Here is a 22425-nt window from a genome sequence, read left to right on the forward strand (position 1 = left end):
TACCGTCACGCCTTGTACATTACAGCCCTCATCATAGTATGGCATCAAAGCTGATGATGTATCATTTTACAAAACTCACAATAAGACACCTTTATAAAACACAGAGTCTGGAGACACCATGGCATGCTCCAAAATCCTTTTTGCTCAACTTTTTTTCGTAGAAGCTGAAAACCAGTTGGAAAGTATCTGCATACGTATAGGAAGTTGTTTCAACCCTGTTTCCACTCTGGAATTTGGCCTTGAGGTCAATTAGAGGTCAAAGTGTCAAAATATTAAAATGCCAATTTACAGCATACAATATCTGTTTACGAGTTTATTTCCATGATGATCATGAATAAAAGACCAGTCAACCTGACTATATTACTGAAGCTGACCAATCACATATGCCATCTTGGAATCCAAGATGGGTGCCACATCAACACCTATATGCTCAGTATTTTGAGGTTTTCGGTATTGTTTACAGTTCCCAATCCACACAAATGAATTGAATCAAAGGTTTTATTTGCGCTTGCCTTCGGTTATAAAACATATTCGCACTGGCAGAAGATATTTAAATATGACAAGCAACGCATCTATTTGTATACGTTCTTAGGTACACTGTAACAATGTAAAGTTCAGAAGCCAGAGTGTCAATGTCCTCTTAAAAGGGCGTACAATAAAATATTCATTTAGTTGATGAAACAAGAAGAACAGTCTGGACAATGAAGTTTCTTGTCTATTCCGCAATATCACTGGACAGTTAGTGACATCAGTTGTATAAAACGATAAGTGAAACGAGAAACCTGTCCTGTTAGGCCATACTCTCATGAACGGCACAGACCAGCTGTCTCGTCTCTTCATTCGTCGCAAAATACGTCGGGGATTTTCGGGGTTTTTACACAAGTCCTTGCACGAACAAGCCTTCATACAGTTAAGGTCAAGACACATACACTTGAATCTACATGTGACGCAACGCATCTCTGCGGCAGAACAACCGCCAGTTGTAAGATCCAGACAGGCTGCCAAAACTGGTTCTGTTGTGAGGAGCCTCGGTGGTGTTAAGGATGGTGTTAAATCTGCAACTAGGTATCAACTGCTTTACTATGGTGTGAGTAGAGATGGACATGCTTCCAGGTTAGTTCATGTCAGGTCAGGTGAGGTCAGGCATAGGAGCATGCACCAGAGCAGCACGTCGCAGTGTCCACTTTCTGCCGGTACTCCAGGGGCCTCTGTCTGGCTATCCCCCAGGCAAATACCTGGCCCATCCCCATCTCCTTGAGATGCTGATAAACCTGCTACAACCACGAGGCACGTGGTTGGCCCACGTGGGGTCGCCTCCACTAACAGTGGGGTCGTCTCCACTAATGAGGCTCCGTCGCTGTGATAATTTGGTAAGCAGGGTCAGCGTCAGGAAAACAAGCCACATGTCCATACAGCCACAGCTGATGCTCATGGACTAGACAGGTAACAAATCTCATCTGAGTCTCTCAGCAACCGCTCGTTAGACAAAAAGTCTGACCAGCGAAAACCAAGGATTCTCCGAAGAGACCTAGTACCAAAGGAGTTAAGTCTCTGTTTCAGATCTCTGGTCAGAATCCAAGTCTCACATCCGCCGAGCAAGACTGGAAGCACCAAGGACTTAGAGACTCAGACTTTCGTCCTTCTGCATAGATACCGACAGCGCCACATCCCATGATCCAGTGAATCCAAGACTCCCCAGGTCTGACCCAGACACATGTTGACCTCTGGCTCACATGTGGAGATGCTTCCAGGGCCCTTCTCCAAATGTATGTTTGGTCGTCTGTTCTCCTAACACATAGGTATAAACATCCTTTGTATAACACGTATAACATCCTTTGTAGATGGTAGCGAGTCCAGGTTCTTCTTTGCTCGAAATGATGCGCTTTGGATTTGCTGTCTGGAGTTGGCTTCCATAGACAAGTCATACACCTTGCAGACAAGTGCCTCAGCATCAGCAAGCACAGACTCTTCAGAAAAGTCCAATTGTCCCAAGTTAGTAAGTAGATGAGGACATTTGACGAAGGTGTTCCACGCAGTTTGTTTGCCAATACCCAGGAACTGGCTGGACGTATTGTTGTGGGCCGGGGGTCGGTGGCGAGGAGCGACTGCTAGGTGGAACAGTGGGGTCGTCTCCACTGAACACCCGGAATTGCAAGGTCGTAACCCTTGGATAACTCCAACGGTCACGGGTCACTTAAGGACCGTGCTCGCCAATTCTCTGACAGTGTGGGGTAGGGTTAATAGCCAAATTTCAATATACCTAAGTACCCACGTCGTCAAATTACTGCGGAAGTCACACCCTCGACGGACTCTGTCAAACCGGGTCGCTCTGGCGACCTCGGTTCGGTGTAACCGAGCAGAATTACCAAAGTCCGTCGGTCCAAACGACAACTTACAGCCCAATCGGCTTACTGGTTCTCAAGCACGAACCGTGCTGGGTCAATAATAGAAAGCACAACAACGAGCTGGTATATTGAACAATTGGGGGTTTATTTATAATATGGCGGGGAGCACAAAAAGAGCAGAGTTAAACCGACTATCAGAAATGCAATTTACAATGTACAAGGCACTTAAACAATTGCTACTTATAGACTTGGCCCACAGACACACACACACAGCCAAAAGAAATGGGGCCGGTTGGGCACCTTTCCGCCTCGTGTGGTCTGGTTGAGACGAGCTGGTTTGGGGGGGGGGGCTCGAACCCACACCTTCGTCGCCGTACCAAGCACCAGGGACCACGCTCTCCAACCAACCACGCACCTACAAACCAAGACCAAGGAGAAGACCAGAGACGACGATGACCCAGGACCAGACGAACCAGCCAGCACCAAGACGCGCGACCCCCAAGACCAGAGCTCCGGAGCCTGGTGTTCCTTTATTCATTTATTGTGCGAGGTGAGAAAATCGCCATCTGAGGCATCTCAACCCTCATTGGCCGGTATGTCGTGGGAAAGTCGCCCTCTGTAGCAATCTCAGCTCTCATTGGCTGGGGGTGTCGTGGGAAAGTCGCCCTCTGTAGCAATCTCAGCTCTCATTGGCTGGGGGTGTCGTGGGAAAGTCGCCCTCTGTGCGTGATTGGACAAGGGGCACGCCCCTGCCTTTCTGGGCGGAGTCTCGATCTGAGGCGATGGAAATCTCCGCCCACGTTCGTGGCTGGACACACGTGTGTAATGGCATGATGTGCGAAGTGAAGGAGTGATGGTTTCAGTTGGCTCGAGGCTCGATTTGTATTGCAAAAACCCTGACTAAAAAAGTAACTCGCAGCGCACACATGTAATTCCCATTAGACACAGGTAGGGGACCTTAACTATAAACACATACTTATCGAAATAACTCAGCTTAGGGACTGCTGTCTGTTTGTGTGCAGGAGGCTTCCAAATCCGTAACAGTATCACACCCATTTATAGCAAGGCTAGCAAGGAGGAACTAAGGCCACTGTCCATCTGAATCCTGTGTATTGGGATATGCCTTTTCTTCTTTGCCATTCCAGTTTGTAACCATACACATTTGCAAAGTTCAGCCATGTGCACAACAAGGAGAGCAATGACATCGGTGCCACGGCAAATGCATTCACCTGCTGAAAACCAGAAAGTTTGGCATCTCAAGCATGTAATATTATGTGCGTGTCTGCCTCCTCATGATTCAAACCGAGACGAGAAAGTGTCCTGTCTGTCGAAGACCAAACTTTCTTCAGATCAGTGAATCCACCACTCAGAATAAGTTATCTTCTGGCTTCTTTCTGATACCAAGTTGAAAGCTCAATGCAGAGAAAATTGACCAAACTTGTCTTGTTTTCTCTGAGGGCAATAAACCTCTCCCAATTCCAAGTTTTTTGATCCTTGCTTTCCTCCATTCTTCCAATTCCTTTGCCTTTCTCTCCCAAACACTTTCCCCGCGTTCATTCTTTGTCTTTATAGGATACCAAGAGAACTCGATCAATGTCAACCCTGGTACGTTTCGGAGAACTGGCCAACTACATACTTTTGAAAGTTATCACACCAGTCACTAAATATATTCACTTCAGAACGATTGGCAAGCATCTGCACTATTGCCAAGCCATCAAATATGCCAAATGTAGCATCAATGTTGTCAGGTGGCTGACTCTGGGCCATGTCTTGCTCTAAGACCTTGCCAATATGTGCTTTGTTTTTCAGGTATCTCAATTTGCGGTCAAGAGTGGCCAGAGACAAAGGGGCATCAACATAAAGTCCTGCTTCAAGAGAAACAATCATTCGACGGAAGAGATTGATCTGCCTTGATGGAAACAGTTTTTTTGTCCACACTAACAGGCACTGAGAATATCGTATCGAACATCTTCAGGTTCGCCATTTTTAAGCTGTGGAATTTGGCTGTCTTGGTGAGCAACCTACAATCCACAGTCAGAAATGATTTTTTTTCCCTGCTTATTTTGTTAGCAAAACCAGTGTTTGTGGGTATGGCCAGTGTTTCTATGCCTCTACTTAGTGTAGAAGTTGAGATATTGAGACAATTGCATCTCAAATGGCAGGCATTTTGAAATCCAAAATGGCCACCACAAGAGCAAATTCTTAGTTGGAAACAGGTCCAATTACGATCAGTACCAAATACGCTTCAAAATCGATACCCGTTTCGAAATTCTACTGCAAAAGTTTAGCAAAAATGTTTTCTTCATTAGCCATCTTCAGACGAACATGCTGCTTCGCAGTGTTGGAAGAATTATGCAAATAATAGTTGGGAGGGATAATTTCAGATTTGAATACATTGTCCCAATACTTTTGGAAATGTAGTAGTATAATCATAAATTTTGGATGCTGTGTTTAAATTAAAAGTCACTTTAGTTTTACCTTTGACAAGAAACGCAACATCATATGATAAAGGGCCCTGTGACCTTATTTTTGACACTTTATCTTTTACTTCCACTGAAAACAAAATTGTTATGAAATGAAAGATAAACAAACTCCATTAATCAAGTAACTCCCCTCTATAAGTCATGTTTGTGGCCAACATCATAAACAAAGCCTGAGGAGGGAGGGGGAGGTGTGGGAGCAATAAATGGTAAGCAAAACCATCACAATTTTCTCTTGTTTAAAAGACAGTGCAACGAGCCTCTTACAATGTATCAATACATTATATTGATACATTGATGTGTGCTCACAACAGAACAATTTTGTTGCTCCATGTCCTGTCAATAGAAGGACAGGTGTTGGAAATTGTCACAAGATAAAAAGGACAATGTAGATATAAATGATTACAAAAATCTGGTGGGATCAAAAATTCCCACCCCCCCTATGTTAATGGCCTCCAACAGTTTTTATTCCTATTCATCTCACCCATACCAGCAGGGACAGGAGAGGTGATGATGGTGTGCGAGTGTGTAGATCCTTCTTGGTGAGGCTGCATTGTTAAACGTTCCATTTTGTTTTAACATTGTATTCCTTTACCGAGGAAGGGGGGGTGGAGGGGAATGCCCTGATTCTGGAGCCAAGATTTCAAAAGGTAATTTCTCACTATTCATCATTCACTGGAAAATAATAAAGAAAAATATTCCAACTACATATCATGGCCTCATTGATAAAAAGCACTGTGATTTGTTGAAAACACAAACTTGGCAAACACCCAATAACTTAAGAATCACCTTTGTGAACACAAAGGCAGGTAAAGATAGCATTTTGCACTTTCTGTGTTAAAATGCGATCAAAATAGGTTCTGATAAAAACTTGAAAATTTCAGTGAAAACAAAGAAAAAAGAAAAAAAAAACTTTTATATCTAGCACAAGATAAGAAAGTAAAATGGTTTAAAAAGCAATATATTTGGGGCATCCAATTTCACCTGCATTGAAGGTAGAGATGCTATCACAAAAAGTACACACAATATGACATTGAAAGAGGTTCAAACCTGTGGCTCAGCAAGCTTGCTCCAATCAGGCTGCAGATAGTACATGATTCCATGGTACGCTCCTGGTAATGTGATGCCCCGCACAAACAAGATAAGCAGCACCACGTAGGGAAATGTTGCCGTGAAATACACCACCTGCAAAGGAAATGGGGTTTGGGCAGGCAACAATGCCCCAGAAAATACAATACGTCAGGAATGCCGTCACTCTGACATGCAACTTCCGAAAATACTCGATACCTATTGTCAACGCTCTGTCACTACACGACAATGGCATCTCCAAAGCGCCCGCCTTGGGCCAGGTGCACGGCAGGACCACGGGATGTGCCACAGGTCCTCCGGTTGCAGCCAACACTCCTTGGGCAGGGTTATCGGCAGGAGGCTGGCATTTCCGCCAAGGTTCCAGCCGCCTGACCTCCATCTGCGGTGGATTTTCTGCCTGTAGCTCTGTGCACACAAAAAGATGTAGGACAAGATAAAATGGAAATCGGAAGATCATTTTGAGGTGTGAGGCCCGAAGGAGTGCCAGAAGCTGAGCATGTAAACCAAAAGAGCAGGAAAGATTCAATCTAGGATACAGAGACAAATAGATAAATCGTTAGAATAATTAAATGAGGAGAAAGACAAAGCTATATTGGCTCTCTTCCAAAGCTCAAGTGGCTCTCTTTACATTGCATCAAAGTGAGAAGCATTTTCACCGTATCATTCAAACAGACATCACTGCATCCATCCAGGATGTGTGCAAATGGACTGAAAGTTGAACCGCTTTCCAAACACAATCATGTTGGACAACTGCAAACCAGGACAGCATTCGAGCATGCCCCATTTATCCTTGTGTGACAGATGGACAGGATGTCAGTATTAATGGCATGCCTTCAATAATCTTGCTGCAAAGCCAATGAGTCACCCAAATTAAAAATTCCACACAGCCCTCTGCCAACACTTTCTTCAGAATATTATGCGGCATTCTGCAGAGAAGACGCTGAGGGGAAAGCCAGTACATAAAGTGAAAGATCAGAGGTAGCAAGGGTTAAAAACGATGGAGCTCCAAAATGCGTCATTTGATGCACTGCGTCAAAGCACAGCAGAGGAGACCACTGCGGAATCACACACTGTCCTGCGTAAAGTTTCCAAGGGACAACATAAGTATCAATAATGGATATGCTTAGCAACATTCTTCAGGTCAATGGCCTGTTCTCAGCAGCTTGTATTGATTAGGATATATTGCCCTTCAAAACCACAAAGCATTCATTGACCACAGTGAATCAATCGTTTACATTTATGGGTGAAAATAGATAATATCGAAGATAAAATGACATTAAAGAACAGCCAGAATAAAATTAGAAATGGATAAGTTTTATTTTTTTAATGTCATTAAAATTATTGAAAAAATTTTTTTTTTTAATCTAAAAGCAAAAACAAAAGTGTTCAATTAAGGATGAAAGTAAGAATCCAAAGTTCAAAAGGTCAAAAACAGAGATTTTCCTTTTCATATTGTCAAATAAAGGAGGCTATGATTGGTTGACACCCCAACCTTGGGGAACAAGTTCCTAAGCATGCTTGAGGGGAATTGGGTGGGGTGGTGGGAGGGGTTTGGGAGTATGCGCTCCAAGCCAAGGAAAATATTAATGAATGTATATGTATATATATATATATATATATATATATATATATATATATATATATATATATATATATATATATATATATATATATATATATTTTGCAGGAGGGAGGGTGGTGGGGTGGTGCTGTGCTGAAAATGGTGGGATGCAAATTCCAACCTCCTTTACTCGTACATATACAACCCGCTTCGGATTGGAACAGTAACAACATTTACTTTCAGCATGGAAAATTTGTGTCAGATTTGACCAGTTCCAGCAATTAACTTTTCTGGCAAATGACCACACAGCAAAAGGCACACTGCACTAGCTGTAGTAGTAAAAAGTGTCTGTCGAGCAGGGATCAGCTCCATGTACAAGTGCCTGTGTATTTGACCAAGGCTAACTTTTCACAAGGTCACACCACACAACGATGAGTCGGCATCCCATCTGTTTAAAATATTTTTAAACCATGCCGCCTTATTCTTTTATATCGAGACATTTTTCCTACAACCCTCAATACCGTAGTGTTTCTTTAGATCATTTTGGTCTTCCATGATGAACTAAAACATCCTGGTTACACACTTGACACAAACTGGTGGTTTCTCCCTTAGTGCACTGAAACCACAGAAAGTCTTTCACAGCAATCCTCTTTGAATTGACATTTGTGCTTCGATTGCTTGGTAGCTGTACTGGAAGTGTACCATTGGAATGGTTTCATTTTCCCCAAAGAGATCTCCGGCATGTCACATGGCCATTGGTACAATCCAATATTGGAACTACAAATGTTTTTTGTTTTTTTTAAACAATCGATGATCATGGTAGAACATAATGATAAAAGGCAATGGAGTCAGCAGTGGACACAAGCAAGGGAATTAACAAACAGAGAGAGAGAGAGAGAGAGAGAGAGAGAGAGGAGAGAGAGAGAGGAGGGGGGAATAGTAACCTGCAGGTAAGAAGGCTTGGTTTGGTTGGGATAGCTTGGGTTAATGAAAGTAGAAAAGATTGAAAGTAGTGATGGGGGATGACATCAGATGGTGATGCATCACAAATTCCTTCAAGGCCTGGAGGGAGAAGTGTGATTGAACCATTTCAGATAGTTGGCAACACAAACAAGAGAAAAGAGGAAGAGTGGAGATGTGCATTAAGCTTGGAATTGGGAGTTTAAGCAGGAAGTGGTGCCTGGAAGAACGCAAGCAACCTGGAGGATCTGTAGAGGGTCGTATGGCTGAGAGCGCAAATGGAGGCTGTAAAAACAGAGGTCACAGACCTGTCTGCGATGCGAGAGCAATCGGCCATGCACTTTAGCCTCATTTCGGGAGATGCCCATAATGTTTTGAGTATACCCACAACAGCAAAGAAAATCCGAATAACATTTTCTCAATACATTTCACTTAAAAAAGGCACACGGTTAGCGTTGGGGTGAAAGTTGCACCAAGTTTCACAAATAAGGCAAAGAAAACAAAATTCCAGTCTGTTCCCGTTATACATACATCAGTATCAAAAATATTTTTCATATTCAGCAATAACCTTTTAAAATGCTTTTTTCAGTTTCAATTATTCCATTGAGACTGATAGGTCTATCTGCAAAACATTAGTGGAAATGACTTACAGGGGCTAAAAATGCATAATCAGAATCGTTATTTCCTTTAACTCACGTTTTAGTGCAAATGTGTGGTAAAAGAAACAAAAGGAATATGCAACGATAATCATGTGGAAGGGAAGTTGTCTTCCCACACAACGTTGTTTCTTCCACCCCCACCCTCCACTATTTTGCCTTCAACACTATTTAATATTTTATCCTTTGTAATCTGTCAATGTAGGCTTAAAGGGATCATGGTGTTATGACACTCACCGGGCATGCGTTTAGGCACAATTCTGGCAAACCGATCACATTCTGGCAGCATCAAGAGGCATGGGGCTACCTCCACCAATCAGCGCCGATCAAACAAATCTGGTCGATGTCACTCGGCAGGGCGCCAGACAAGTTAATAAAAATACAGGCCCGAGTTCTGTTCACTGGCCATTTCCTCAAGTTCCTCAAAGTCATTTGTGAGGTTGCTGCTGGCATCCACTGGGCTCCAGCTGTAAAAGTGGTTCTTGAGAAGCTGGTCATTTTTATGCAGCAGGGTAGGTCACGTGCTCCGCTGTGGCTCCCCCTTCACCTCCCGCCGTGCTGTTTGGCAGAGTCAGGGCCAGCAAGCAGAGCACCAGCAGTCGATCCGCTCGACTCATGGCACATATTCCTTTGTCTCGTCCAACTCTCTTTTCAATTTTTGTCAGACACTTGAGGCCTTAAGGATAGATAATTAAAGTTCCCATCCATATGAATCCCTGGGGCATGCATTTCAGGTTTTTATAATTGTTAAATACCATTGAAATTGTCTGGACTCCTTTTGTCACCCCTCCCCATTTTAATACACACTTAAAATTCACTAGGTCTCTTTGGAGTTATTCGGATGGTGGAGTCACCAATTCAGAATAGCGGACTCACTAAAAAACCTTTTTATTTGGAGGATATTCGGGTTTTGGAGTCGTAACGCTAATTATTAAATTAACCTCCTCTCTGAAGAAGCTCCGCTCAGGTTCCATTTTCGATTAGGACCCTGGCAAGGCAAGGTGACCGGCACACTGACTGATCGGCTTCCCAGCGCTCCAATTAAACACGGTGGAGGTAAATCAAGGCCATTAATCCGGTTCGGAGCTTCTTATCCATTTGGCAGATGTGACCGCCGTGACAAAATACGAGTGATCCCAGTTTTTCTACTCCAAATCAATGTCAAGGGTTCTTATATTTAAGGATCAAATATCTAAAATATATATATATATATATATATATATATATATATGTACAGTTTAAATGCTAGTCATCTGCACACATTTTGGGCATGGGTGAAATCTATCCTATAATACTATAATAAAAAGAAGAAACATGGACCTTTAGTATAGGACCATGGATTAATTAATGACAGGTAAAAAGTAGATAAAATTCCCCTCAATCAATATCTGTCTTTTATCAACACGTGTCAAGACTCATGAGAGAGCTGAATGACAGAGGATGAGACCATACCAAGATGGAAAGGCAGAACAGAGCAAGGGAGCATGGTCCTGAGACTCATAAATCAGATGAAAGCCAGGCATAGAATGGCAAACCACCAATTTCTTTGATGAGGAGAGGATTAGGCATTGCACAAGTCTCTGGTCAGAAGATACAAAATTATCTTCCAGGCTTTGGACTCCACTGGACCCAGGGATACAGGGTAGAATTCTGGAACCACAACCTATAGCAAGGAGTATATACTGAATTGCAGGTTGCAAAGCTTTATAGGCTGTGAAAAGCTGAGGAATGACAAAGAAAGTCTGCACAGCAGAAAATGCAAATGACTTTTGAATCCACTTTGGAGATGCAATATATTTAAGAGATATCATGTCTGATGTTGAAGCCCAGGATCTCAAGGGACTCCACTTTAGAAAAAGAATGGATAGAAAAAAAATGTATCTGGGAGGATTTGCAAGGTGGTCTTTCTGGTGGAACAAAATTAAGGTGTGTGATTTATCAGAATTAAATGACTTATTTCAGGTGGTGGACCAGTTTCTGATCTGTGATCAGCTGTGTCTGAGGTCAGACACAGCTGTGGCCTGCTTGTCACTGTGGGCATAACATATGACTCAAGGTAGAATAGCCTGTGAAATGTCCAATGTAAAGATAGTTTTCAATATACGACAAACAAGATTGGACCCAAGTTGCCAGCATCACTGTTGCAGTCAGAAATGAGCCACAATGTCCACGTTTCAGAACTTTGGGGTGGGGGTGGCTTGGGGGGGGGGGCGATAGGAAGGCTGGCCAGGCCAAATTAAAGGACGATCTGGCAAAATAAAATGTCTGACATCAGTGAGCTGGTGGGAAAAATTTAGGCGAACCGGGCAGAGTTTGTGGGAAAAATTTAGTCAGTCCACGCTGGCCAACAGCAGGTAGTGATGGATGTGACCAACATGCGGAACATACATTTAGAAATGGTGGGCAATCAAGCCAGAAGAGGAGAGGAAACCAGGGCCACAGTGAGGGATGTAAGAGGTGCCCAGGGAGTAACAAAAGCGGAAAGAATTAGGAATAAAGGAAACAGATAAATCAAAAGAGTGACAGATATCACAAGAAATAACAGAACAGGGACAAAGAAAGCATAGAGGAGGAGGCACGAGAATGTGTCGGGACAGTAAGGTGTGAAGTGTGCGAGGCCCCACAGGTAAGGACTTCAGGCTGGGAGAGGTGGAAGTGAGGCTTGATCACTGGATGGAGCCGGCGATTTCCACGACCAGATACATGGACAAACACAGCCATGGTACAAAACGGGGAGCTTGTCCAGTTAACGCAGGTCTGTGCAGGAACTCTTCCCAAAGGAGGAACTATTATAGTATTATGTGCAGGAACTATTATAGTATTATAGAGAGAGAGGGTGTATCTTAGAGCATTGGGTACATTATATGGTGCAGCCTACACGCAAGCCGCCTGTACCCTGCCCGGTGCTGCACCACAAGCAATGATAAATCACAACCGCCAATATGTGAAGATGTGTACTTCGGTGCCTGCCAAGCTTCCGACGTGCGAGGTCGAGGTTGCGCAGTGTGTGTGCTGGCAGAAGTTAGGGACAAGTGCTGTGGCCCTACCAGCGGACAGATTATAAGAACATTCGTGAGAATGAGGGCAAGAGGGTGGTGAGCGTGGCATATGGAATAGTATAGACCTACCCCCCTGCAGAGAAGCATAACCCCCTGCAGAGATTAATCCCCACATTGGTGATAGAGGGGAAACAGCTGTTTTGGAACATGGAGGCCATTTTGGTAGTTCCCTTATTAATGAAAACAGTATGAAAGTGTGGTTGAACGAAGTGCTGGGAGTGTGGCCCGAGTCCGAGTACAGTTATGAGAAGGACACCCTTGGGGTTGGGAGCGCATCGACGCGGCGCAGGCCACAGATGCAAAGAGGGGCATGCCAAATTTGTTGAGGTAAGCCAGGGTACTCGGGAGAGGACCCAAGGTGCTACATACAAGAGGGTACTTGTTGGGGGAGCCAAGGAGGGCTCCCCCAGAATTCAGCTAGAGCAAGGCAGCACACAAGGTGGCCCAAGTTACTCAGTGGTGAAATATTAGAAAGCAGGCAGAAATCCTAGAGGTACCACACTGCCCAGCCACAAGATTGTCCATGAGCACGGAGGAAAATTTGAGAGCCAGGCCAGATCTGAGAAGAGCACTAGCATGCAGAGAGATGGGTAAACTGGTTATTATAACCACACTCAATGGGGGTTAAAATAAAAAAGAAAATACATTTTTGAAAATGCTCGCTTAGTGTAGAGATGCTTCCCCTTTGCACCATTTGATGTCTGTAGGAACCTGGAGAGAACAGGAGTCAGGCAATTGGATTTTGTGAGGACCCCATGAGTCCAAAATTGTCAGTTTTGGGAAAGGAACTCTGAACCCCCCCCCCTCCCAACTTCCACTCCACTCCACTCCAATCGAGCCACTCAGCCAATGAGCCAGGAAAGGCCACACCACTCCATCCTTTCAGTAATCACACATACATTGGTTTCATCCCAGGACAGTTTAGTTTAACGGGATTAGGGGCCTGGGAAGGATAACTTAGTTTAGAGGGACAGGAGCTAGATATACAGGGTGTCCCAAAAGTCACCTAGGGATTTAGAAATTAAATAACATTTCTGTTTTTTAATAATTTGTTTTTCTTTTCTTTTCAGAATTTAGATTAACATTTGGAAATTACCCATGGAAAAATTCACAACTGAACAAAGAACCAAATCGTGGAATTTAATTTTAAATTTCATCGATCAATTATTCTCAAACAAAGAGCATACTGCAGACACTTCAATGCCAGAAAACCACCTTCAGATTTCATGATTCGTCAGTTGATTCAACGTTTTCAGCAATATGGGTCAGTAAGTGACTTTCCACGATGTGGAAGACCACGTTCAGTCCAATCGCAGATTAATCGTGAATGTGTACTGGACAGTGTTCAAGAAGAACCAGGAACATAGATCCGCAGACGTTCTGACCAGTTGGGGATGTCTCGGATGTCACTGTATCCCATACTAAAAAACGATTTGCACCTGTACCCATACAAAGTGCAATTGGTGCAAAAGTTGAAACCGAATGATCATCGACAACGCTTAAATTACAGTCCAAAATCAGAGGATGGTCAATGAAGAAAACAAATTTGTTCATAAACTGATTATGAGCGATGAAGGTCATTTCCATTTGAACGGTTTTGTGAATAATCAGAACTGTAGATTCTGGGAATTAGAGAATCCTAGGGCTATTCATCAACGTGAGTTGCATCCTCCCAAATGCAATGTCTGGTGTGGTGTAACGTCAGAAAGGATTGCACTCCACGAGACACGGTGGAGCTTCTAAGGCAAATTTTTGGACACCAAATAATTTCGCGAAATTCAGAAATTTCTTGGCCATCACGTTCTCCTGATTTGATGCCTCCCGATTATTTTCTTTGGGGTTACCTAAAGGAGCGTGTATACATCAATAAGCCCCATACGATTCAGCAGCTTAAGCTCAAATTTGAGGGCTGCAGCCAGAGTTATTGTCCGCTGTTATGGAAAATGCTGTCGAAAGAGCCCAGTTATGCAAAGTCGAAAATGGAGGACATCAAAGCTGCATCATTTTTCATAAATAAAGCAAATTTATCTCCATTTTGTAAATTTACTTTTGGTATAAAAATAATGATAAATTATTAAAAATCAGAAATGTTATTTAATTTATAAATCCCGAGGTGACTTTTGGGACACCCTGTATAACAGTGATTAGTGGGCCAGAAAGGGTAAGGGTCGGACTTGGGTTGAAGTCGGCCATTCTAGCTGCTGCCACATGCACGCTCCTGACAACACCAGTAGACAGCTGCCACCATCCTGCCTGTTGCTGCAGGCCCTTGCCCTTGCAGTCCGTTGATGTCACCCACCAACTTTCCTGCCTCAGTCCCTTGTACCTGTCGGCTAGACTATGCTACTTGTCAGCCAGGCTCAGCTGCCTGCTGCCAGTACCTTGCTTACTTTAGTGGCCAATAAGATTGTCATTTGTTTTGATGAAGGGACCATAAAGGCCAAAGAAGACCCCATTGAGGCCACATGGGCCATGTTTAGGCCATCTGCTGTGTGCTAAGAAACCCAACAAACTGACTTTGGATAAGAAGGTGCGACCGGGGAGGGAAGAATAATGGACTCAAGTGTGAACTTTATAAGCTCTTTATTGAGCCAAAGAAAAAGGTGCCCCTGGTACACTTACCCCTCCAAACCACATTTGTATATTGTTGAAATGATTTATGGTATACATTGCATTTACATGCATAGTGAGACTGTGTAAGAATAATGGATTGACGTATTAAACTAGGGATGAACTTTTTGATTACTGAATGTGGGTTTAGCGTAGGATGGGGAGTTGTCTGTACGATAAATAGTCAGACCCAATGCTGACTCCCACTCTGGATGCAGACTCACGAGAGTCTGAAAGAGAGTTGGGGGTAGTGTTACGGGAAAAAAAACTTCACTGAGCTACAAATGATAGATTAGATTAGTAATTTCCTTTGAATCGTATTTTAGTGAAAGTGTGGTAAAAAAAAAAATTGCAACAGGAATAGGTGTTGATAATCGTGTAGAAAGGAGGTCGTCCTCTCAGACAAAGTTGTTTGATCCCCCACTATTTTTCCTTCACCCTCATATCCTTGTTAATCTGTCTTTTATGTATGCTTAAAGGGGTCAAGGCCTTACAACACCAACTGGGCATGAGTTTAGGCGCAATTCCGGCAAACCAAGAACATTCCTGCAGCGTTGAGAGGTATGGGGCAGGACCAACTTTATTGTTGTCACCAATCAGTGATGATCAAACAAAGCTGGTCAATGTCACAGTACATTGGAGTTAATAAAAGACCAGCCAGAGTACCATTCAGTGGCCAGTTCCTCGTTGCGTTTCTTGAGCAGTTCCTCACATTTGTTTACGAGAGAGCTGCTGACATCCACTGGTCTCCTGCGAGAGAAGTGATCCTTGAGAAGCAGGTCATTCTTACATCAAGGGGTGGATTGAGTGCTCTGCTGTGGCACTATTTCACCTCCCACAGCATTGTGGGGCCCATTTGGTGGTGTTGGGTCAAGCAAACCAAGCGCCAGCAGTCACACCACATGACTCGCACCTGGGTCGCAGTTAGTATTCCTTTGTCTCATCCCACTCATTGTTGTCTTCTGTCAGATGCTTGAGGCCTCAAGGAAAGGTAATTAACGTTTCATCCGTACAAATCCCTGGGGTGCATATTTCAGGTTTTTATAATTGTTAAATAGCATTGAAATTGTCTGTACTCCTTTTATCTCCCCTCCCCGTTTCAATGCACATTATAAAATCACTTGGTCTCGAGATTTATTTGGACTATGGCAGTCACTGTTTTCAAATAGCAGACTCACTACAAATCCTTTTTCAGGATATTCGGGTTTTGGAGTGCTTCACACTCATTATTAAATTCACCTCCTCGCCAGCTGAAGAATCACCTTGGGTTCCATTTTGGATTAGAACCCCAGCGAGGTGAGTGCCTGTTGTGCCACCCGGCGTTACAAATGAACTCCTTATAGGACTATAGGCGAAACAAGAACCTTAATCCAATTTAGAGCGTCATGGCCATGTGACTGCCGTAACAATATAAATCACATGTGTGATCCCAGTCTTTCAACTCTTAATGTTAAGGGTTCTTTTATCTTTGGATCAAATATCTAAAAAAAAAATTAAATACAGTTTACTTCCTAGTCTTCCCAACTTATGGGAATGTATGCAATATATCCTATGATACTATAAAGAAAATAATCAATGGCCTTTAGCATGGGACCTTGGATTAATTTATACGACAGGTAAAAAGTAGATAAAATTTCCCTCTCAATCAATATCCGTCGTTTATTAACACGTGTCAAAAGACTCATGAGAGAGCTGAATGAAAGGAATAAGAGTTTATACCAAGATGGAGAGGGAGAACAGAGCAACGGGTCCTGAGACTCAAAAATCAGATGAGAGCCAGGCAAAGACCGACAAACCACCGATTTGTCTTTGGTGGGGAGAGGATTAGGCACCGCACAAGTCTCCCATCAGAAGCTGCGAAATTATCTTCCAGGATTTGGACTCCACTGCACCCAGGAATGCAAGGTAGAATTCTGGAGCCACAACCTATAGCAAGGAATATAGACTGAATTTCAGTTTGAAAAGCTTTATAGGTTGTGAAAAGCTGAGGAATGACAAGGAAAGACTGCACAACAGAAAAGACAAATGACCTTGGAATCCAGGTTGGAGATGCAATATATTTAGGGACATCATTTCTGATAGTGAAGCCCAGGACCTCAAGAGACTCCACTTTAGCAAAAGGTTGGATATATATTCTTCATATTATTTTAGCATCCACTCATCATGGTGGCATCGATTTCAACTGGCCCTGACGATGGTGCATCACCACTGCTATTGAGGATGAATTAGGTTCGTAGTCTTCAGCTACAAGGAGAATTGGTAACCAAGGCTAATGAGCTTCTCCAGACCACTGCTGTTACATCGGAGTTTTCATTCTCCGAGTATTACTCCAAAATGGATAAACCACAAGACAGTGGAGGGAGAGGTTTTTTTTTGGCGCTTCTGACTCGCAAGGTGTTTGCATCATTGGTTATTTGAAGGATTTGTAAGGATAACCATTCCACCAGTTAACCAACAGAGCCTGGTGTTGGCTTAGTAGTTAGGGTGGCGGCTTGGGATCCTCGGGTCCTGAGTTCAAGCCCCGTTGGCCGCTGAATTAATACACCAGGGGGTTGACTCAGCCTGTCATCCTTCCGAGGTCGGCGAAATGAGTACCAGTGTGTACTGGTAGAGGGGCACTGCATCAGCGACACAGTTGCGCTTCCAAGAAATGATAGCTACCCCAGGCAGCTGAGCTGCCATAAGCAAGAAAAAGAAGTTAACCAACTTCACCCTTCTACAATCCATACATATATATATATATATATATATATATATATATATATATATATATATATATATATATATATATATATATATATATATATATATATATATATATATATATATATATATATATATATATATATATATATATATATATATATATATAGAAGGATTTTCAAGGTGGTCTTTCTGGTGGAACAAAATTAAGGCATGATTCATCAGAATTAAATGACACTTCAGGTGGTGGACCAGTTCCTGCTCTTCTCTCAGTCAGACATGAGGGATGCAGCTGTGGTCTGCTTGCCACTGTGGGGCATAATATGTGATGCAAGGGAGAATAGCCTATGAAATATCCAATGTAAAGATAGTGTTCGAAATACTACAAACAAGATTGGACCCAAGATGCTGTCTTGGGAGACACCAGCCTCCAGAGAAAAGAGCAAAGGATGAACTTTAACTGAACATGCAGTCTGGCTTATGTCAATCTCACAAGAAATGATAAAACGACCAAAATTTTCAATAGTATCAACATGGTGAAGACAGACCGCTATGACCTCAAGAGCCTAACACACCATTTCTGGTGTGGTATAAAATAAAATAATGGTGAAATTGTGTACCAGTTGGTCATTTGCATATTTTAAATGACAATTTTCTGTGGCATAATGGTAAGAGTGTCTGCTCCGAGTTTGGGAGGTCGGTGGTTTGAACCCCAGCTGAGTAATACCAAAGATGTTAAAATGGAATGTGCAGCTTTCCTTGCTTGACGCTCAGCATTTAAAAGGATAAAACATGGATAAACAATCATAGGTTGACAATCATAGCACATGCTTGATGCACCTAAAGCCTCCTCCTGTGTGGAAGTTCCTTGTCAGGGAACTCATATTACAAGGAAGTAGTCTCATCTCTGAGCTTTCCAATGAAGTGATTGCACTATGTATTTATATGTCTTGTTCTTGATGGAAAACTTCCTATTGCACACACATTGGAAATGCTGGTGATCAAACTTCAGAGAGCATGAACCTCTGACTTAATTAACAGAAGAATGAAGAGCATGGAATATGAACATGGATGTTTCCCCCATGCAAGCTGACATGCACCACGACCTAGGAAAAAGTGTGTACCCAGGAAAAGTGTGTACATGAAATGCCAAAGCATTACCCTGCACCATTTCAAGACAAGTAAGTTAAGATGCGTTTGCCACTTCAAAGTTATAACAAACCAAAAGTGGATATCCACGGCAGCCGCAAACTTCAGTTTGTAATGTGCTTGCTGCAGTGTTCCTTAGTCCTGTATTGGTTTTGCATACCCATTGGAAGCCTGCTGTGCAACCACAGGAGAGGTGTTGCAACATGCCATGAAAGACAAGACTGTCAGCTACCTACATTTTTTGTAATTTTAAAGATAACAGTTAATCTTTACATCAGAATTCTGACTACCATATTCACTTCATAAAAGCCAACAAAGTTGACATAACAGAAGAACTGGGTTTTGTCACTAAAAACAGTTAATCTGCCCATTGCATGGTCTTCAAGCTCCATGTATTTGTAAGTGCAAAACCTCTATTAAGATCAAATCAAAATGTGGAAGAAAAAAAAGAAGCTAATACTGCATAAACTAATGTTCTTGTCTTTGTAATAGACAACTATTTCCTTTTGTTCATTGTCACCAAAATAATTATTCCATCTCTACAACCTTATAGAACACTGTACTTTAATTGCTTTGTTTCAAAGACAAAAAAAAAAACTTAGCACAAAGAAGACCTCCCAGACCTTGACTGTTGCCATGCAGTGGAAAAAATAAATTTCAGAACCACTGGCTACAATTCCCACCTTTCCTGTTGACTTGACTCCCTTCCAAACACAAAAGTAAACGAGAATCCAGATGACAGCAAGACATAGCAGGAGATGCCAGTTCAGCTTGCCCATGTTGTCGAGGCCAGAAGTAATACGCAGAACTTTGATTCTGTACAGAGGGCAAGCATGGGGGGGGGGAATATAACTTCCTCTATGTAACTCAAGACATGAGAACATACCGTTATACAAAGCAAAAGATCGCATGTTGCATTTGTGGCTAGAAGATATATGCTACAAAAGTCTCAATCAAAAGAGCAAAAATACTTTTAGCAAGCTGCCAAAACAACAAAACCAAAATAGAGACCATGAGATGAGCTAACAAAGGACAAGAGTCCCCGTGGTTGTGATAGCGAGTTTCAGATATAGAACACGTCTATTTTTAGACAGTAATGGCAATTATCTCGACAGAAAATACCTTGTGCCATATGTCACTGTTGCACAGCAAGAAAACAGATTAACACGGTAAAAAATGGCATGAGCAATGATAAATCACATGATTAAATTCTCAAGAATGAATCAGCGAGCATGGCAGTGAAGAGCAACAACATGATTCCAAAAACTTTTTAAAATTAAAAAAGCGCATTCTTGCTAGAATTGGTTTGCAATTTAGAGAGCAAATAATGTCACCAGTAAAATTGAGGAAGTTCAGCAAGCAAAAACAGGCAAGATGCATCCACAAAAAAGAAACAGGATCAAGGAAGAAATAATAATAAAAATAAAAACGACTCACTCCCAGAACTCCACGATTGGTGAAACCTGTGCTGTGTCATTGCTGCATGCACTACTATTGTGCAGAATCCCTGCAGCAAGTGAGGCCGATGTTGCTGCTGCTTGCTCAGCAATGGTTTCATTGGCTGACAAAGGCAATGAGCATCGCCCAGGCCCCAGTCTTTCACTGCAAGCCCCAGTGTTCCAACTATTGCTGCACGTGGACCATGGAAGAGTCGACGCAAAGCAGTGGACCAAATAGTACAGGCCCCAAGCAAGAACCATGATGTAGTAGGTATTGCAGAAAAATATGATGACCATAGATGATACACCAAGACCTGATGGAAAAAGCAAGTTGTATGATGGGAAATGGTGGATGCATAGAAGTGGTGTCAGTTCAAATTTTCAAATAGTATTACTTTATGATGGCAACGCACCCCGCCCCAACCTACCAATGACTTTTTCCGAAAGTGCATCTCGTGTGTATGGTGTGGGTCTGCTAATATATCACCTACACACAAAGCTAGCAACCTCTGTCTGTCTTGTGTGCACTCTGAAACCGCTGGAGAGAAAGAGTTGAAACTTAATGGTTGTAATCGGATTGCACCCAGGAAGGTTTTAGGTGGTTTTAAGAAAATTAAAATAAAATAAAACATTCATAGTCCCATTTGTTTTGGCTAAAGTGGCGACGCAAATTCCATATGTAAATGTGTATTGTATAGCGCCATTCCTGGTGGGAGTGGGTATTACAAGTCATGTGATAAAATACATCAATTCTCTGCCTGAAAACCAGACAACAGAAATTATCACGATCATTCGAGGTGTTTGTTGACTTGTATGCACTCCGGCACCGCTGAAATAAATTAATTTAAAACAACAGCTTGTGCTCAGGGTGTGGGGATACCAGGATATTCAGGAATAATTGATATGTCACATGGTCTGGCAGCCATATTGGATTAAGTGAAAAATCTTAAAATTCTCTCTTGAACAGCTTCATCGATCGAAGTGAAACTTCTCAATTATGATCTAGTCGTGATCGGGAATATATGTTTTAAATTTCAACCTGATCGGGCGTATGGTCTGGCAGTCACAATTATTTAATTTTTTGATTTGCCAGGAATCGGTCGTGGTAATGAAATAATTTAATATCAAGGCATTATGAAACGAAACACAAAGCATCTTATAAGGCATAAACTGGAAGACAGAGAGAACAGAAAGAAAAACAGTTGGCGGCACACCTATCCTCGGAACAAAACCCATTTTTTGTGCTCAAACTCAGGAGAAAGCTACCTATGAGGTGGCTATGCTAAGAGCGCAGCATGGAAACCCCTTTTCCGAGGGTGATTTTATTAAGGGGTGCATCGCAAAAATTGTGGACATTGCAAAAGTCTTGGTTCTTTTCTAGGCGCACAATGTTAGTCTTGCGAGAAATAGTCACCCGGTGAATTGAGGATTTGGCAGCAAACATAAAGAAGCAAATATCAGGCAAAGCACCATGGTTTGATTTCTATTCAATCGCATGTGACGAGAGCACCGACAAGACAGACACGGCTCAGCTTCCAATTTCTTTTGTGAGGGATTGATGACGATTTTTGCATTACTAAAGAGCTCTTTGACCTTCGGAGACTGACTGAGACAACGAAAGGAACAGATACTTTTGAAACTGTGTCAGTCGCTATTCAAAACCTGAATCTCCCTTTGGACAAGCTGTGATGGGTTACAATGCATGGCGCTCCAGCCATGAGCGCTCCGTTAGGTGAGCATAACGGAATGGTCTCCATGGTTTGCAGGAAAGTTTATGAATCTGGGGGTGAGGCTGTTGAATTGAACTAAATTATACAATGGGAATCTTTATGCACAAGAGTGACCAAACTGGGGAATGTAATGAGTACAGTCGTGACAAAATAATTTGACTGAGAGCACTGGACCACAGAGAGTTTCAGGCATTCCTCTCTGAAATATATGCAGAATATGGGGACATGATCTACAACTGATGTGCGATGGCTCCGTTCTCAAGTGGTTCTTCTCCACCAAAACCTGATATCGACCAATTCTGGAGGGAAAAACGTCTGCCCCTCGATGAACTAAGTGACCCTGTTTGGTTGGCAGACTTGGGCTTTTTAACTGACATCACTGAACAGCTGAATGTGCTGACCACAAGCTTGCAAGGGAAAGACACAATCGTGTCACAAATGTACTCGCACATGAAAGCATTTGGCATGAAGCTCTGTCTGAGAGACAAGTCAGTGAACCCAATGCCGCACACTTTCCCTCTCTGCAGGAGGTAATTGACACTTTCCCAAATACCAACATCCCTGAGCAGATGAGGAAATGTGCGACAGTAATCATGTCATAGATCAGAGTTCAAAAGGCACTTTCAGGATTTCACTGCCATTGA

At 42.6% G+C, this 22425-nt stretch overlaps 1 protein-coding gene across 5 annotated transcripts in view; it reads right to left on the reverse strand.

The window, feature by feature from the left end:
- The window catches only part of LOC147018092 (sodium- and chloride-dependent creatine transporter 1-like), a 210339-nt gene that overhangs the window by 169324 nt on the left and 18590 nt on the right, over nt 1-22425 (reverse strand). For all 5 annotated transcript variants that reach the window (XR_015062277.1, XR_015062278.1, XM_085897435.1 and 2 more), the window contains exons 3-5: nt 20050-20365; nt 19296-19428; nt 5876-6010 (exon numbers count right to left, since the gene is read on the reverse strand). Coding sequence is in view for 3 of the 5 variants with exons in the window: in XM_085897435.1 (XP_085753561.1) it covers nt 5876-6010; nt 19296-19428; nt 20050-20365 (584 nt within the window). In the remaining 2 variants the exon portion in view is untranslated. The remainder of the gene's footprint in view (nt 1-5875; nt 6011-19295; nt 19429-20049; nt 20366-22425) is intronic.

This window comes from Eptatretus burgeri, chromosome 10 (genome assembly GCF_056783735.1).
Source record: "Eptatretus burgeri isolate ZD-2024b chromosome 10, Ebu_testis_v1, whole genome shotgun sequence".
Taxonomy (NCBI): Eukaryota; Metazoa; Chordata; class Myxini; order Myxiniformes; family Myxinidae; genus Eptatretus; species Eptatretus burgeri.